The sequence below is a fragment of the Eucyclogobius newberryi genome, unplaced genomic scaffold (assembly GCF_026437365.1).
Source record: "Eucyclogobius newberryi isolate DKJ021-1_F unplaced genomic scaffold, fEucNew1.0.hap1 SCAF_22, whole genome shotgun sequence".
Classification (NCBI taxonomy): domain Eukaryota; kingdom Metazoa; phylum Chordata; class Actinopteri; order Gobiiformes; family Gobiidae; genus Eucyclogobius; species Eucyclogobius newberryi.
In genome coordinates this window covers 11,537,532-11,556,373 of record NW_027315857.1, presented here as the reverse complement: position 1 = coordinate 11,556,373, position 18,842 = coordinate 11,537,532, and the positions used below count along the sequence as shown (strand labels likewise).

At 41.1% G+C, this 18,842-nt stretch overlaps 1 protein-coding gene across 1 annotated transcript; it reads right to left on the bottom strand.

Annotated features, from left to right (window-relative positions):
- Positions 1 to 1,072: 1,072 nt before the first annotated feature.
- On the bottom strand, positions 1,073 to 18,827 carry rab1ba (zRAB1B, member RAS oncogene family a). The gene is made up of 6 exons (XM_072458515.1): positions 18,549 to 18,827; positions 8,777 to 8,849; positions 7,364 to 7,459; positions 5,759 to 5,854; positions 5,559 to 5,690; positions 1,073 to 4,800 (listed from the first exon to the last, which is right to left on the bottom strand). The coding sequence occupies exons 1-6, from the start codon at positions 18,560 to 18,562 to the stop codon at positions 4,606 to 4,608; spliced, it is 606 nt and encodes a 201-aa protein (XP_072314616.1). The 5' UTR covers positions 18,563 to 18,827; the 3' UTR covers positions 1,073 to 4,605.
- Positions 18,828 to 18,842: the final 15 nt, after the last annotated feature.

Here is an 18,842-nt window from a genome sequence, read left to right as displayed (position 1 = left end):
CATGGTAACTATATTTGATATTAGCAGTAATATTATACAGTAACAATTTACTAGTAACTTGGAAAAATACAAAATACAGGCATGTAACTGTCCATGTTAATTTTTTTCATATTGTTGAATAACCCTAACCGTTAGTATTGATGAGAACGCACTGATCTACCCTCATCATAATTAATAATACAGACATTAGCATTTGTGTCTGACTGGATGAGGAATCGATTCAGAGTCACATTAACAGCCTTTTTATGTAATTATTAATCTTCTAAAAGAATGGGCTTGGATCAATACGAAATGATGACGAAACAGATCCAAGGGCAGAAAAATGTAGGTGCAACTGAGACTGGGTTTGGTCCCAGTGTGCAGCGCCCCCTATGAGCTATAAATAAGTCAAGGTCACCATCAGTGGTCTATGACTGAGCTGCAGCAGCAGGAGGACCAGGACCAGGATCGGGAGAAGGATAAAGATCAGATCCACATATTGAACACCTATATCATAGAAATATACGGCTATAAACAGTGCGTTCCAAAGGGACGATCATAATAAAATCGGATTTGATCCAATCCGGTTCAGCGTGCAGTATGATGATGATGGTACTGCATACTGTTGCATACATTTTGTCCACTGTATATAATAAATATGAATTATGAATATTAAGCGTTCTTCTTACAGCCAAGTATCCAAATACTAATGATTTTTTTTTTATAAGAAACCATGTGATTACTGACCCTGTCCACGTGTAGGACCAGAACTCGTACATTTAGAGCAAATGGGTTGACAATTGATTTGAAATATCTTGCACCAAGAAAATGGTAAAAGTGAGAATTCTAAAAACATAGCAAAACTTATTAAATCCATGATTACACTTCAACTGTCAAGTTGAGCTCTCGTCTTTGGCTCCCTCTACAGGACATAGTAGGCTATTGCGTTCCTGTTTTTAACTGACTTTAAAAAAAATAATTCCAAAACAAGTTTAATTAAATCACTTTTTCCTTCTGTATTTTGGTTGATTGTTGATTTTACTTGAGGCAATGAGAAAAAACATTTTCTGAAATAAGCATTAGACACAAGCTGTAAAGGTGACCGTTTGACTGTTTTATTATATATAGTATATTTATAATATGTACAGAAAAACATGATCAAACTCAGTAGGGAGACGCAGAGAACGAGCTGAAAGAAAAAAACAGAAATAGTGACAGTGGGATTTGAGACACAACCAACGCCTCCTTAAGCCGCCACTGACAAGTAAAGAACCGATGTGCAAATAAAACGACAAGGACGACACACCAAACACACAGGAATACAAAATAAAGAGACGTTTCATTAGAATCACATTCAAATAAAGCAAAGCCTATGTCCCCGAACACTTCAATGAACTAGACAACACGGTACAGTAATCAGACCTGCAGAAAACAAATATAGACATAAGAGAAGATTGTTTTAAAAAAAAAAATCATACATTTTATTTCCAGGTTACGCGAAGATTTCGGACATTTTTTTTCTTCAAATTGTGTAAAAATGACTGTCAACCATTGGGACAGGTGCGTGTGTGCCTTTTTTCTTTTGCATCTACTTTAGTGAGACCGGTGTGAATGCTGGGAAGCCAACATATGTCCAAAAAGCTGAGGAATGTTCCATATGACCCACGGCAAACACACATAAACACAACCGTTCCCTCCCCCACAATAAAAAAAACCCCACCGTCTTGTTTTCTTTCTAGGACTTTGCATTCTGGTTCTGCCTGACGCGACACAAAAATCAAGGCTATAAATAAATGAGTGTAAACTGAAGCTGACGCAAGGCAACAGGCGAGGCTCATCTCCGAGAAAGACGTTCTCTCCAAAAGCAAGTGCCCTGTTACGATGTAAGGCAATCGAACTGTTTTAAAGGGATGCAATCGTCCACGGGGAAGAGTCGGGGAGTTCATATCCGGCCTAACTAACCCACGACCAGTCAGTCCCTAAAACTCTGGACGCCCCAAAACGTGTGTTAACATTGAAATGACTAGATTTGAAGCTTTGCAACTAAAAGACAACTAGAAAGCATGTATTCTATATGATCACAACTGTAAGAAACTGCATTAGTTAAGATAAAATGATGAGCGTACTAGTAATATCGGATCGATCTTGTGATATAAAATAATCAATTTGACGTTAGTTATCGTGACTTCCAACAATGGCAGAAGATTCTTATTAAGATGAACTAATCTACAACAGACCTACAGTTAAATGGTTCCTCCTGTTGAGATATTTTAACAATTCCTTCTCTCCACCCATGAAAACATTGCTCCACATGCTACAGAAGCCTCAGCGGGTCAACACTTTGAAGAGGTTTAAAAAGGGATTTAAGGGAAACGTAATTAACCTCACCAAGGCCAAATGTGTAGTTTTCTGCTTGACCAAGTTCTGTAAAAGCTGGATTTGTCTTTTCAAATTCAACCTGCCATGTTTTTGCAGTGGCCTTACAGGACCACTCCTCAAAAGCTTGTGTATTTTACAGTGAGCGTTCCTCTAAGGTTCCCTGGACATACTGCTGAGAGCCAACACAGAGGCCCCCCCGACATTCCTGCCTCTGATTTCGCTGTGCCAACTTGTGTGTGTACGAGTCTTGGGGCCAAAAAGGAGAAAATGGAGGTAGCCTGAAACTTCTTTTTTTTTTTTTTAATAGATGCAAAAGTAGTCTTTGCTCCTCATTGGAAAAACATTGAAGCAGAGCGCAGAGCTGAACAGTTAGAGGCAAGATAATACAATGTGCAAAATGAGTATAAAATAAAAACATTTTCGCATGCAATCTATGTATCATTTTAAAAAGAGACCAAAGGTATAAGGTAGTCGACAGCAAATGTTCCACTGCTTTTGAAAACGTTAAAAGTTAAGCGGTCGATGGCTAACTTTCTTTCCAACCTCAGCGTGACCAGCAAAAGCCCAAATTGATTGAATAAAAAAATGTTCAATAGGAAGTCTTCATTACATTGCTGCAAATGAAAGTTGGTTGATCTGCCCTGACAGTGACATGTGAACAAACAGAACTGATGCACTGAACTACTCGCAAGGCCGACTAAAGCCAAATTTACAGGAACAGAATTGGAAGGAGGGAACAGTGAACCCCAAACACGCGCCCAGTCTGCACCCGCTCCAGCTGCAAACAAGCAAAACTACTGCTCAGACCGTACAGCCCAAATAAACAACTAAAACAACTATAAAGGGCATATTATCAGATTAAGACCAGTTTTGTTGTTGATTGTAAAGCCATTGCCCTTGCACAGTATTTAGTGTCAAAATCAGATTCAAATACAGTTGTGTCGTTCCAATCTTTTAGCCGCAGTATAAAATCTGACCGCCTTATTTGCACTTGCTAGTGTTTTTAATTATTTTTAACTGTCAGCGGTGCAAAGCGTCACACCGTGGATTTCAAAACAAAGGTGAAGTCACGTCGTTACTATCGGGTGGTGGAGTATAAATTATTTACAAAAGGCATGGTTTGTAGACGGCCACAAAATGATTAGCTCGGTTAGCTTGGCGGCTAAATGATTAGCTCGGTTAGCTTGAAGGCTAGCCCTGTGTGAAATGCTAATGTGCCGCTTTGGAGAGGTGTGGCCAGGCACGCGCTACAGGAACCGATAATACGTTCACACTGCAGGTCAATTTACGATTTTTTTTGCCTTCTTGCAAAATTTAAAAGGTAATTAAGAAGTGGGCGCGGCCTAAATTGGGCCTCATACTCTGCAGTGTGAACGTAGCCGTAGTCTTTTAAAAGAGTTCAGCAGTAACAGGCCAAGAGTGGAAATGTGGCATTAAGGGTACGATAGCTGCTGTTGCTGTGAGTTGTGTAAAACGTGTAAAAGTCCATGCATTGAAGCAGGTTTGAGAGCAGGACGGGGGTGTACGAGCGCGGGACAGGCAGACGGCCCGCCAAGAAAAGAGCAAGACCACATCTCTTAGAAAAGAGCCGTGCGATCAAAAACTACCTGCGTTTAGCTCCCCCAGCTAGTGTGCGTGTGTGTGCGTGTGTGTGCGTGTGTGTGCGTCTGTGTGCGTCTGTGTAGCCCCTTTTACACAGTATAAGAACGTGAGTCATTTTGGTGATGTGGTTCCTAACAATGTCAGTTCCAAGCCTGGAGAAATGGAAATAACCTGCGTAAGGAAGGGCAAACTCCTATTTTTTAGCAAATGGTTGTCCAGTGAGAATCCAAAATGAAAAAGTATTTTCAGTTCCCCGTGATCACGTGTCTACACTACATGAGTAAAATACATGTGCCTATTATCTTATATAATGAGATGAAGTGCAATAAAAGCTGCAAATAAATAAGAATTTTTGCTAATTTGTCGGTGTAAAAGGGGACCGTGTGTGTCTGTTTGCATTTAAAACAGCATTTTGCCTCAATTCCCTACTAAATCCAGACCCATCTTCAGATGTGTGGTGTCCTGTGTTGAAAGCAGACGAGTGCGTCCCCTCTACTGTGTCAGATGAGGTCCTTTTCAGTCATGGAGAGTCAGGGTCTTCCTCCACACTACAGGGGGCGATGTAGACGTGGACAGTGACGAATGGCCGATCTAAGTGGACATGGGGGAAGTCGAGGCGGTGTAGTCGATCAGCAGAGGGGTCCTTTAACAGCAGCCCCCACTGGACTGCCTGACGGGGGTGCTGTCGATTTTGAGGTTGGGTTTGTCCCCGCCGGCTGTGGCCCCGGGGCCCATGCGCTTCTTGATCTCTGCGGCCATGGTCATGAAAGCCTGCTCTACGTTTGTGGCGTTCTTTGCACTGGTCTCCAAGAAGGGGATGGCCAGGGAGTCGGCAAATTCCTAAAATAAATACAAGGAAAAACTTTTTAAAAAGGTGCACTATGTAACTTCTCTAGTGCAGGGTCCGCTCCCTTCATGTCTCCATAGAGATGTGAATGCTTTGCCTGGAATGTTCACAAGTATGCGATTAAACCCATCTACAAGGTCATGTGACCAGATCAAATTACAGGTCAGGTCTGAGGAGAAGTGACCCGCTTTGTTTCTGTTATAACAAAGGGCATTGCATAAAAACAGCAATTAGTTATACTGATGCCTGTCACGTCTCTTCAACTTTTGGGGGTGTGAAGCTAACGGAAGGCACTGTTAGCACAGTTAGACTTTAATATGAGCTTTGTTTTAGCACAATCTCACCATAAAGAACTGATTTAGTTGAAACTAAAACATGTGAGCTCATTTGTGCTGGAAAACAAGTCTTTCAAATAGCATTGCAGTTAAAAGCTAGCTAGCATTAGCAAACCGGTTTTCGGTTAGTTTCACTTTTGAAAAGCACATCTATTTTGAATTTTTTTCTGGAGTTTCCAGACTTTCTGTGTTTGCTAGTTAGAGTATAGCGTCACCATGGTAACTGTGGAACAACCCTCCATAGAAATACATGCAGCTCACCCCAATCAGACAGATAAGTTTAATTCCGTACTGTGAAACATTCCAAGCAAAACAATTCCATCTCCATGGAGACAAGCAAGTGCCGGACTTCCCACCATAGTTACATAGTTACATACTGCACCTTTACACTGTCTTTCTATAACTCAAAGTCATACCTTGGCTGTTGTGTAATCCACTACTTTCTTGGTGGTGAGGTCACACTTGTTGCCAACTAGCAGCTTGTTCACGTTTTCACTAGCGTAACGGTCAATTTCTTGCAGCCACTGCTTCACGTTGTTATAGGACTCCTGTCACATGACATCAGTGATCACACAGTGGACAGTGACCAAAGTCTTTCAAACACTCAAAGTCTTACCTGATCCGTCACGTCATAGACCACTATAATGCCATGTGCTCCTCTGTAGTAACTGGAGGTTATGGTGCGGAACCTCTCCTGTCCTGCAGTGTCCCACTACGATACAGAGCAGACAGTATCACGCATAATGAACGTGACAGTATCACGCATAATGAACACGACAGTATCACGCATAATGAACACGACAGTATCACGCATAATGAACACGACAGTATCACGCATAATGAACACGACAGTATCACGCATAATGAACACGACAGTATCACGCATAATGAACACGACAGTATCACGCATAATGAACACGACAGTATCACGCATAATGAACACGACAGTATCACGCATAATGAACACGACAGTATCACGCATAATGAACACGACAGTATCACGCATAATGACCTACCAATGCTACACATGTTAATATCAATGTCCCCAGCTTCTTGTATTTTTAGGTCTTAGGTCTCCATTGTTGGGCAAACAGCATTGACACACACTGTCTAAGAACTACAACTGCCCTCTGTGACCTACAAGTTAACCAATTATTGTAACCTTAACCATCCAACATGCACCACACTGCAAAAACAGCGTAGTTGAGGCATTGCAAGACTTTCCCAGCCCAGTAGAATATATACACTTGTACAGGCCTATTCAAGGATGTAAACACATCTTAAAAGGACAAATATGATGCATTTTTGTATTGTTACTGGCCTTTAACATGCTGTTGAGTAGCTTTAGTTTGGCATTTCATGTTTTAGGGTAAGTAAAGTGTTTCTGGAGCTCGGAGGGGAACATTTTCTGGCCTGGATTCAAACTGCCATGAATGAAGCTAAATTAATCTCCACATATATTTCTGATGAGGGAATAATGTTAGGATAATATGTGTCCTTTAAGTTTTATGACATCCTTCAACACAAATAATACGTTTTGTGAAACTCAAATACTATTTTGTAGATGGATCATGTAACATTTCTACACTGGAAAGTAAAAACTGCAGTTTGTTTTGGTCATGAATAGACATATCCAAGAAAGCCTCGCAGACGGATGCCCTGCTTTGTGTACATAGGAAGTCTATTTTTATCTTATAGTCAATCTGAATTGTTTTTCTTTAATGCATGCCTTATTTGATTTGAAATTTCTTGCTATTATTGTTCATATGTTGCACCGAATCACCAAAGCAAGTTCATAGCCAATGAATTTTGTTCACCGACTATGGCAATAAACCTGATTCTGATTCTTAAAATTAACATACATCTGATGTCAGTTACTTATATTAGGGTCGACTTCATTACATTTTTAACATTTGAATGGCATTTTTCTATTCATAAGATCGTAAATATCCAAATAATAGCGCAAAACCATTTGCAAAACACACCTGTCATATTCATTATCTTGCCTTAACGCACGCAAACACATCCTGAACACAATAGGAGCGTTAGTTCTGTTTTCTTTGTAGCGGCAGCACACAGTCGAACAGGGAGGGGGGCACTGCCTGTTCTCTTGATGAAACAGGATCCACAGACACACACACACACACACATTCACACACACGCACACGACAAAGGCTGGAGGCGGGGCCGGGCTCAGGTGTGTGGAGCGGTGCACACTTACGATCTGCAGTTTGATAGTCTTGCCGTCCAGCTCGATGGTGCGGATCTTGAAGTCCACTCCGATCGTGCTGATGTAGCTCTCTGTGTAGGTGTCGTCCTGCGAGCCAAACGGGACAGTTAGATCCAGGCTAAAGCATAGATTTGTGTTGCCGTGGTCAACGCAGTGACATTTAGAGAGGAGACCGGGCTGTTGATAATGTGCTGCTAGAAAATGTAAGGCTAAAATGAACATGAACCTATTTTTATGTTTATTTTAACCGCTATTTACATAAATCAGTAGAGTAATGGGAATAGTTCAGTACAGTACAATAATTACCATCTATATATTAGAGATATACTCATTGATACTTAAAGAAAAGTCAAATTTTTGTCTCCGGATTTTTACTTTATCAGAATTTGTGTAACATTAAGAAAGTACTATTATTTTGTGTTGATAATGACAGCCTTTGTGTCTTTTTTAAATATAATTGTGGTATTGACATTGGTATTATGTATTGAATCTATTCCCTAGTATTAAATTTTTTTTTAAAATGTTAGTATTGTGACAACACTAGGTATTACACAGAGTATCATAACATTTTGAAGAATAAAAATAATATATAAGCAACAAGCAGCTGTTTGGTAAGTCAATTGTTAATTATTCTGACTGAAGCTCCAAAGGCTGGTTATAGAATCGGTAACAGTCTTTCTGAACATGTGAGATGATGAGATGTTCAAATCTGAGCTGCACTCTGACCTCTGACCTTTTAGTAAAGAGAGTACATTTTATATTCATTATTAGGGCTGGGCGTTATTGACAGAAACAGAAATGTGTCTTTAAACGTATTAGATGAGATGGTTGTATTATTAATCACCATTAACGTAACCCTTTTGTAGCATGTTTACTACATCCTCAATATCAACATTTGGCATACCTTTTTTTTTTAAAGTTTAGTTTAGTTTATTTGTAGATCACAATTTGTAAACAAGGCGATTAAAAGAAAATATTATAATAGTATTATAATCACAAACGGTTAAAGACATAAAAGAGAAGACTGCAAATAGATCCTTTCAGTCTTAAGCACAGCTAAATAAAATAGTGTTTAGTTTAGATTTGAACATCGTCAGGGGAGAGGCCTTCAAAACAACATTCCCAAAATGATCTAAACTTCAATGTACTGCCCACCTCTAATGATTATGTATGATCTTAATTGTTTGTATTGTGATTTTAATCCATCTTTTCTTGTTCTGTAAAGCATTCTGAACTACTTTGTGTACAAATTGTGCCTTTTAAGCAGCCATCTTTTACAAAAACATGTCATTTGAAGTAGTGAAGTACCATCATATCGGCATCATTTCTGGAACAACTTTTAATAGGAATTTGCCCGTTCTAGCCCCAGTTTTCCAGGAAAATGTTGAGATGGGCCCTACTTACTGCAAATCGAAGCAGCAGACAGGACTTTCCCACTCCAGAGTCTCCGATGAGCAGGAGCTTGAACAGATAGTCACTGAAACAAACGGCACAACAGTCGTCATTGGAGGAGGAAAACCAGGTCAGGGTGGTCTGCTGTAACCTTGGTAATTAACAGGAAACAATCTACAGCATTGTAACACCACAGGGCATTAGCACATGTGACAAACTGCAACAAAACACTGTAGTAGGGCTCGTTTTATTCGCATTGGGTCGGAATAAACGGCTCCTTGAAATAGAGAAAGAACGTTCACAGAGGACATTCCTCACAGAAACTTAATACCACAGATTTCCAAGATAAAACACAACACACACCGAACTAATACGCTGCATATTTTAGATTTTAGACGTAAAAATCAGCGTGTTGTTGAAGACGAATATGTAGGTCACAATTAGAGATGTCACAATTAACTTATTGTGAGAAGAAACAAGATATAATTAAAGCCGCAAGCGGCATCCAACGGCCCTCGCCGGCCGCCGGCCTTCCGACTCTGCGCTTTCGACTTGGCGCCCTTATTGTGTTGAATTAAAAAAGAACTTGACAGACGGCAACACATTGGACATGGCCAATCCAGTGCAAATGAACACAAGTGTCAGTCAAATTTGCTGCGCCGCCGCACAGAGACCGTAGCACTTAGAATATAAATATGGATAACTTTCTTTCTCTCACTCCTGAGGACCTGTGGACCCAGATGCCCCTCCCCTGGTGAAGTGGTCCCTGCCCTGTGTGGACGGTCCCTCATCTGCCTGAAGAGTGGCTCCAGTTCGCCTCAGTCGGTCCCTCTTCTGCCTGAAGAGTGGGTCCAGCTCGACTCAGACGGTCCCTCTTCTGCCTGAAGAGTGGGTCCAGCTCGACTCAGACGGTCCCTCTTCTGCCTGAAGAGTGGGTCCAGCTCGACTCAGACGGTCCCTCATCTGCCTGAAGAGTGGGTCCAGCTCGACTCAGACGGTCCCTCTTCTGCCTGAAGAGTGGGTCCAACTCCAGTCTCCTCGTGTCCGTCTGTCCGTCTGTGAGAGTCGGATCTCTCCTTCACTGGAACTCCTCCAGGTTTCTACGCTTTTTTCCCAAAGAGGTTTTTTTTGTAGTTTTTCCTGGCCGAGAAGGAGAGTCTAAAGACAGAGGACCCTGGGACATCGTCCCTCGCCACCACAGACATTGTCTGACTTCATCGCCACCACAGACATTGTCTGACTTCATCGCCACCACAGACATTGTTGATTCATTTCTCCCTGTGGCCCTCAGAGGCAACTGTTGTTGTGATTTTGGGCCTTACAAAAATAAATTGATTTGATTTGATTTGATTTTGATGCCCCGCTTGTGTAGATGATATTTCCCAAAGTAAAGCTTGATCGAGCTATTGCCCACGGAGGAGTTTGTTAAAGTGTGAAGCATGAATTTGAACATTTCAAAGATTTGGCGTTTTCCCATTTGTGACAGTATATTTGCAGCTCCACGGCACAGAGACCGTACCACTTGAAATCAAAATATGACTGACTTTTGATGCCCCGCTTGTGTAGATGATTTTCCCCAAATATGAGATTGATCGGGCAATCGCCCTAGGAGGAGTTCGTTAAAGTGTGAAGCGTAAAAATGTGGTCATTTTAGAGATTTCGCTGTTTTCCCATTTCTGACATATATTTGCGGGTCCGCCACACAGAGACCGTAGCACTTAGAATCAAAATATGGATAAGTTTTGATGCCCCGCTTGTGTAGATGATATTCTCCAAATATGAACTTGATCGGACAATCGCCCTAGGAGGAGTTCGTTAAAGTGTGAGGCGTAAAAATGTGGTGATTTGAGCGATTCTACGATTTTCCCATAAGGATAACATGGGATGTTTCTGTCATCGCTACGGTTACGCTGTACAAAATATGACTTTGGCTCTCACACTTTTATGATTTGGATGGCAAATTAGAATTTTGTTCAAAATATCATGTCATTTGGAAAAACTCTATTGTTTATAGGCCACTCTGAAGGCCAAATAGTCAGAATTCTGGGAAACGTTTGCGGCTTCGTCGCACAAAGACCGTAAAATCTATCCTTAAAATTTGGATAACTTTAGATGCCCCACTTGTCTAGAGGACGTACACCGATTTTGAGGTCGGTGGGCAAAACGCACTAGGAGGAGTTCGTTAAAGCGTGAAACAGAAAAATGTGGATATTCAAGAGATTTAGCGGTTTTCCCATAGGGATAACATGGGAGGTTTATGTCATCGCTACGACTACGCCGTAAAAATTAAGGCATTTGTCTGATTGGCTTTTTTGATCGGGACGCCAAAATAGAATTTTGGGTAAAGTTTAGAAAATTTTAGTAAAACTAATTCTTGACCTTCAATGTTAATTTAAAGGTCACTCTGTAGGGGGCGCTATCGCGCCCATTTCAATTTTGTCATCATAAACTGGTCCAAACTAGAAAGTTGAACAACTGATTCAAATTTGGTCCTAATCGGACTTGTTTTGATCAAATGGGAACAATTTTTAGATCTGCAATATCCCAAAATAAGTTGTCCAACACAGACCGTAAAAGGTATCTCAAAAAATTTTGAGATACTTCGCCGATTTTGAAGTTGGTGGGCAAAACGCCCTAGGAGGAGTTCGTCAAAGTTTGACGTGAACAAAATGGCTAACACAGCGTGTTTTCATTTTCAAAGGAAGATAGCGGCCATAGGGTAAGTCTGGGGGCGTGGCCACAATAATATTTGTTTTTTGTCCTCACGAGAGGAATGCGTGTTCCGAATTTCGTAGCTTTACGACAAAGTTTACCTCGGGGCGTCTCCCATAGGCGCAATGTATTTTGACTTTTGTCGGTGGCGCTGTCGCGCCATTTTTTTAGGAAAAAAAAAAATGGCCCAGAAAAAAAATTTTTTTTCGCCGATTCTGAATTTTGGGCAAAGTTTGGTGAGTTTTTGAGCATGTTCAGGGGGTCAAATTAGAGTTCAAAGCGATGAAGAACAAGAAAAATAATAATAAATATAGCCGCAAGCGGCAATGATCGGCCCTCGCCACGCCGCCGCCACGCCGCAAGAGGAGGGGGCGCTAACGCGCCCCAATTGTCCTTTTATTGCGCCTACTGCTGAATCTGTGACGCTGTCACATCTTTTCCCCTTTGTTTTACCATCAAAAAGCAATTTTATTTTGAATTCTTGGCACAATGTGCGGCTTTGCCGCACAGACACCGTGACTCTTTGAATAAAAATGTGGATCACTTTTGATGGTCCACCCCTGAAGATGAGTCTCACCAAATTTCAGGTTAATAGGGCTAACGCCCTAAGAGGAGTTTGTGAAAGTATAAAGTGTAAACATGTTCTGGCGATTTCCCCATTGGAATAACATGGATGGTTTCGGTCATCGTTACGGCAACGCCATAACAATTATGACATGGGTCTCATTGACTTTTTTGATGGGGATGCTAAAATTGAGTTGTGTGTCAAATTTCATATAATTTCGCAAAACTAAACATTTAACCTCCATATAAAATCTGTAGGGGGCGCTGTGGCGCCAAATGAATTTATTTCACTTCAAGTGGGTTTAGGGCAAAGAGTTTAACAACTGATTCTAATTTGACGCAATTCGGACTTTATCTGCGCAAACGGCAGAAATTTTAAATATGGGAGATTTCTGAAATTCTAGCTACAGTTTGCGGCTTCGCCGCACAGAGACCGTGAGAGGTATCAATGTAATTTGGATAACTTTTGATGTCCCACTCCTCAGTAGCATTTTCACCAAATTTCAGCTTTTTAGGGCCAACGCCCTGGGAGGAGTTCGTAAAAGTACGACGTTTGGAAAAACTCCAAAATCATGTTTAGCCATTTTTGAAGCAATATGGCCGACATTTGGTTGGGCGGACGGCGTTGCCGTAATACTATTTTTTACTTCTCTTGTCACCATCTACCTCTGCGCCAAATTTCATGATTCTACGATCAGATTTTTTTTGGGTCATTTCCCATCTCTCAATGCATTTTTGGTACATTTGGGGGCGCTGACGCGCCAATTTTTTTATTTTAGAAAAGGGAAATAGCCAGAATGTAGAGAGGCACGATTTTTAGAGGTGTGCAAATTTTTGTGACTTTTCGTCAATGTTCACTGGGTGAAAAATAGGGGGGTTGGTCCCGAGAAGAAGAAGAAGAAGAAGAAGAAGAAATATAGCCGCAAGCGGCAATGATCGGCCCTCGCCACGCCGCCGCCACACCGCCACCACGCCGCAAGAGGAGGGGGCGCTTACGCGCCCCAATTGTCCTTTTATTACGCTAAACATAACTAAACATTTAACCTCCATATAAAATCTGTAGGGGGCGCTGTGGCGCCAAATGAATTTATTTCACTTCAAGTGGGTTTAGGGCAAAGAGTTTAACAACTGATTCTAATTTGACGCAATTCGGACTTTATCTGCGCAAACGGCAGAAATTTTAAATATGGGAGATTTCTGAAATTCTAGCTACAGTTTGCGGCTTCGCCGCACAGAGACCGTGAGAGGTATCAATGTAATTTGGATAACTTTTGATGTCCCACTCCTCAGTAGCATTTTCACCAAATTTCAGCTTTTTAGGGCCAACGCCCTGGGAGGAGTTCGTAAAAGTACGACGTTTGGAAAAACTCCGAAGTCATGTTTAGCCATTTTTGAAGCAATATGGCCGACATTTGGTTGGGCGGACGGCGTTGCCGTAATAATATTTTTTACTTCTCTTGTCACCATCTACCTCTGCGCCAAATTTCATGATTCTACGATCAGATTTTTTTTGGGTCATTTCCCATCTCTCAATGCATTTTTGGTACATTTGGGGGCGCTGACGCGCCAATTTTTTTTATTTTAGAAAAGGGAAATAGCCAGAATGTAGAGAGGCACGATTTTTAGAGATGTGAACATTTTTGTGACTTTTCGTCAATGTTCACTGGGTGAAAAATAGGGGGGTTGGTCCCGAGAAGAAGAAGAAGAAGAAGAAGAATATTCCGATGCGAAAACAATGTTTCCCATTTTTCAAATATCATAAACTATACATTTTCGGAAAGCGCTCGCGCTTTCCTACCTCATGGTGTGGGTCCCTGGTCACTGACGGGTACTTTCGTTAATTTTGAGTGGGCTCCGCCCACTTTGTGTTTTTGGCCCTCTATACAGTAATAATGTTCAATTTTTGCATTACATGCTTATATGCACGGAACATGCAAGAGATGGGGAACGTATTCGTGAGCTACTTAGGGCAAATGAGTGCTTTATATTAATGTAAAGTGCTCGTTTAGTGCGCACTTTTGCACGGGCTTCGCCCGTTTACAACGGTAATGTTCCATTTTCCTACTATTAATTAGTATGCACGGGGCGTGCGTGAGTGAAGGAGTGCGTTAGTGAGTGTTTGGAAGTGGGCGAGCGCTTCGCGCTCGATTTCGTGCGCACTTTCGCAGCCGTGCTTCGCACGGCCTTACGAGATTAATAGGCCTCTCGCCAGCTTGTGGCGCTCGGGCCTAATAATAATATTTTTAGCAAAAACAATATAGCCGTTTCCACTATAACAACAAATGATACATCGTTTGAAAGCTCTAAGCCTTCCCGATGCCGTCATGGGGTGGAATCATCATTACGAGCGCTTACGCGCTCGTCACTCCCTATTCCGTCGGGATGCCCCGCCCACTCCCCATAGACTTCCATTGATTTGAGCAGATACAAGCATGGCCCATGCCTGCGGCATGGACTCTCGCGTACAGGACAATGCCAGGAGGGTTTTTGGAGGAATGCAGCGCTTCGCGCTGCTGTTGTCAACAATGAGTGAATGGGCTACGCCCATTCACTCATTGTTGACTATTTCTGTCATAGCAGGAGTAAGTATGCACGATCCATGCCTTCGGCATGGGCTAGTTCACTGTACTTGCCAGGGGCGACGGGGTACCAAACATGCGGGCTGCAACGCGGGCTGCCTTCGGCAGCGTTGCGGGAGCAATAGGCCCTCCGCCCTGCTGGGGCTCGGGCCTAATGATTATTCACATTAATAAGTTAATAATACACTTAATACAATAAAACACAATAATATCTAAGTTAACATAAACAGCCAGATATAAAAATAATTACTTTTCAGAGAATGGATTGATTCGACACTTATTTTCTTCTCTAAAATTGTCTCAATTTTTTTTTATAAATAATCATACTCTGACCTGAATCATCATAATTATCAGTTAACATAATAATTTTGACGTAAAAGCTAAAACATAATAATTGTCAATAATTTAGAAGCAAAATTAAATCTTTTTACTTAAATTTATATGTACTGGTATGTATTTATGTATTAAAAAGACATCACGGCTTTTTGGTGTTTAATTAACATTATTCAAAAAGTTTAATTTCATAAAGCAGTTATTTATTGTGCAATCGTGTTGTTTTTTCACAATAATCGTAACTATAATGCAGGGGTGTCCAAACTGTGGCCCGGGGGCCAAATGTGGCCCTCAGACCAATTTTTGTAGAATTTATGTAGGCCAAACCAACAAAAAGTAGTACTTTTTACAGTGAAATTGGAAAAATTCAAACTTGTTTATGTTATACCATCCTAATATTAATGTTCCAAGTCTTATTAACAGTGTGGCGGCGCATCAAAACTATGACAAATGCAAAATGTTGCCCTCTGCTCCGTATAAGTTACAAAATGCGGCCCTCAGTGAAAAGAGTTTGGACACCCCTGCTATAATCTCACATGGTGACATCCTTACTTAGAAGAATTGTTCAAAATAAATAAGAGCTTTTCTCAAAACTTGAGTGAGCAATTGGCCACCCCAATGAGCCATGGAGTAAACATCACATGACAGGGGCCCTAACAGTTGCATCAAATTGCCCAATACCTGTGCTATTCTAGTGTGATGGAACCTGAGAGCCGGACTGTCACACTCACCGCTCAAAACATTTACAGACAGCAACAAAATAAGAGTCAACAAGGTTCAGGACAATGTCAAACGCCAATAAATTAAACGATGACGGCTTAATTTGGTCATGAGCAGAAGCGAAACCTTTTGAAGTTAAAACATGGCCCTTCGCTCACTGACAAGTCATAGGATTCTAATTTACACACTTACGATTACAATGTTCGGTTCTGAGAAAAACAGCACTCTAAAACCGAAATCTGAAACATGTAACAACTAGTATGGATATAATGTTATGTAATATAGTGATACAGAGAAGACGTTTTAGAAGTATCCAAAGACATACGTTTTAGTGTTGCTATAAGATTTAGCCATTGATTGATCACTAAAGTTCAGCATTTGGATCAATGTCGTCGCAAGCATTTCATGCCCCAAAGCCCCAATCTTAAGAAAATAAACTAGTCCAAGACAACTTCTAAAAAATAAACCTAATCCTCTCCTAAACATGATAAATACATTGTCAAAAATAAATATTTGCAGCCAAGTTCCACCCTGGACTAAATGCTGAACATTCAGGGAGTCCCATAAGCAAGAGGATCTCCTTATTTTAACTTTATTGGATGCTTTTTTAGCATAAATAGGATTTTTTATTGCCTATTAATAAAAATACATACTGATTAAAGATTAAAAGAGTTACTTCTACATATTGATGATAATACAACAAGCAAAAAGTATCATTTTAATACCAATTTATTGCTCAGTTCAATTATGGAGGCCTATGGTGGGCAACTGTTGTCTCCTCTATTAACGGGAACACACTGCCAGTCATTGAAGATTAGATATAAACCGATACTAAATCTAGATACTCATTTGAACAAGTATCGATATAAAAAACTAAAAGAAAATCACATTAACAGGACAAAATCTGACATTTCCTGAACAGTTTTATAATGGTCTTGTGCTATATCAGGACATCTGATTACCGGTAATCGCAACTTATAATTGTCAAATAATCAAACAATCGTTATCGGGACTATAAATATGTCATGTGCTGAAGAAACATGGTTTTAAGACTCGGACGAAGCAAGAAATACTTCAAAAACAAAAGGAAACATGTACAGCGAGTGTTTTAGATCTGTCTGTAAATATACTCCATCCTCACCATGGCTACATCTGAGTCAGAAAAAGGGCATTTTGTGTTTGATTTGGGATTCATTTAGCCCTAAACAGAACTAATATAAGACCACAGGGTATTATTAAACAAACTATTATAATTTTGGGTTGACAATTCAATTCTAAAAAGTGTATTTTGTTATTGCTGTAGTATTGACATTCTATATATTGTATCGAGTTTGAAATGTTTGTACTGCGACAGTTTTGTTTAGAATATTCTCAACATAATGTGTTTTAACAGTTTTTATCCCATTTTATAATTATTTCACTGTGTGCAGCCCTTTGGAAACTGCTTTTGTTTGCAAAATTAAAATGTGCTATTGAAATAAAGTGGATTGGATTAGACATTATTTAAAATCGGCAAAAGAAAACGTGTGAACTGAGCTGAAACTGAAACGTCAGCCTCACAAAAACCATGAAGGGAACATTACCGGGCCAAACATGACAGGAGTATTTTTGACAGTTCTAACACACGTAACCGTAGAAGGAGGAGTACATGTTATGTATGTTCTGGGTGTGGAGGTGGATTGGCCAACGAGTCGAGCAGGGTTCACTCTTCACGCAGACACACACCGGCTGCTCCACCCGCCGGAGGATCCCGCTGTGCTGTCATCTCACATCTGCCGCCTCCTCGCACGGATCAGGTGGCTGGAGAGCACAATGAGCCGCTCCACAACGAGGAAACAACACGTCCAAGTCACGGTGTCCATAGCAACCAATACACCCTTTAAAATTCCATGGCTAAGTGACATCAGATCGGCATTTCGAACAAGGATTAAGCCACCATTTTGAAATTCCAAGGTAGAAATGTCAGTTTGTTTGTGTTTCTATCACAAGGAATAGAAAATAACACTATTTTTCTACCCTCAAAAGTAGATATTGTTGTAAATGTGATATAAATAGTTCAAATGAAAAACAATTGTGGGAACATCATTTCTGTGAATGACATTTGGGACCATTAAAAGCCACAGCTCACGATTATGCCTCCAAAAAGTGACTCATGTGTGCGTCACAACTCCCATTACATAAACAAATACTTCTGTGAATGTGTTTAAACAAGGCAAGGATATCACTCACATGTATCAAAGTGGTTTTCATTTACCAAAACCAACTGGATCGTTTAATACTTCGTGATATTCTGAGGTCTATCCCAGTTTCTGTATCGGAAGCACATTACGTTTCACTCCCCTTCGCCTATTGTTTACAACCCTTTAAAGGGCCATTACGGAGTATTTCAACTGCATGTTACGTGGCAAAGAGTCAAATATTATCAAATGTACTGTAAATATTCAGATAAGTGAGCAGATTGTGACCTCTCCTCCTCAGTATCTGCTTTATCGAACTTGCCACGCATATGTTACTCAACGGCGACGGGAGGACCAGCTACAAGAACGTGAAACGTCAGCGGAACGTCCTCGGTTTCGGCTGGACTTTTCCGTTGGAGCTGGAGCGTTCATTTCCGCCGGTTTAGTGGCCTTTTTGTCCCGTGACACGGCGAGACGGCCGCGCTGTCAGCTGACGCCGAGCGCACGGACGCGTTATGGAGACTGACACTCGAAACACGCTCTGGTCCGCGCCCTGTTTCACTCATTAATGCTCGCTTACAAACAAATACAGATTTAAATGGGTTATTGCCAGGTGTGTTAGAATGTTTGGTGTTAGAAATGCGTCAAGAGACACGAGCAAGACGTTCAAACACGGCGTGTAGCTCTGGTGAAACTCACTATTCAGGGTTCATGGTGTCACGTCGTTTCCTTCCTACTCCGGCAAAAAGATGACTTGTAGGTCCGGGATCCGAGGCACTTAATCTACTATTTGATAAGTCTTTGTTACCGACCACTTCTTATTTCGCCGCGTTAGACTTCCGTTTGTTCAAATATCCAGAAATCGAGTGGACATATCCCGATTGTTGAGCGTTAGGTCCGAGTATTTTATCCCTTTTCCAGCCGTTCTGCGTCCGCTGGCGAGTAGAGGTTCAAGAGGAGTGCGCATGTGCGGTAGTGACGCGAGGGGTGACG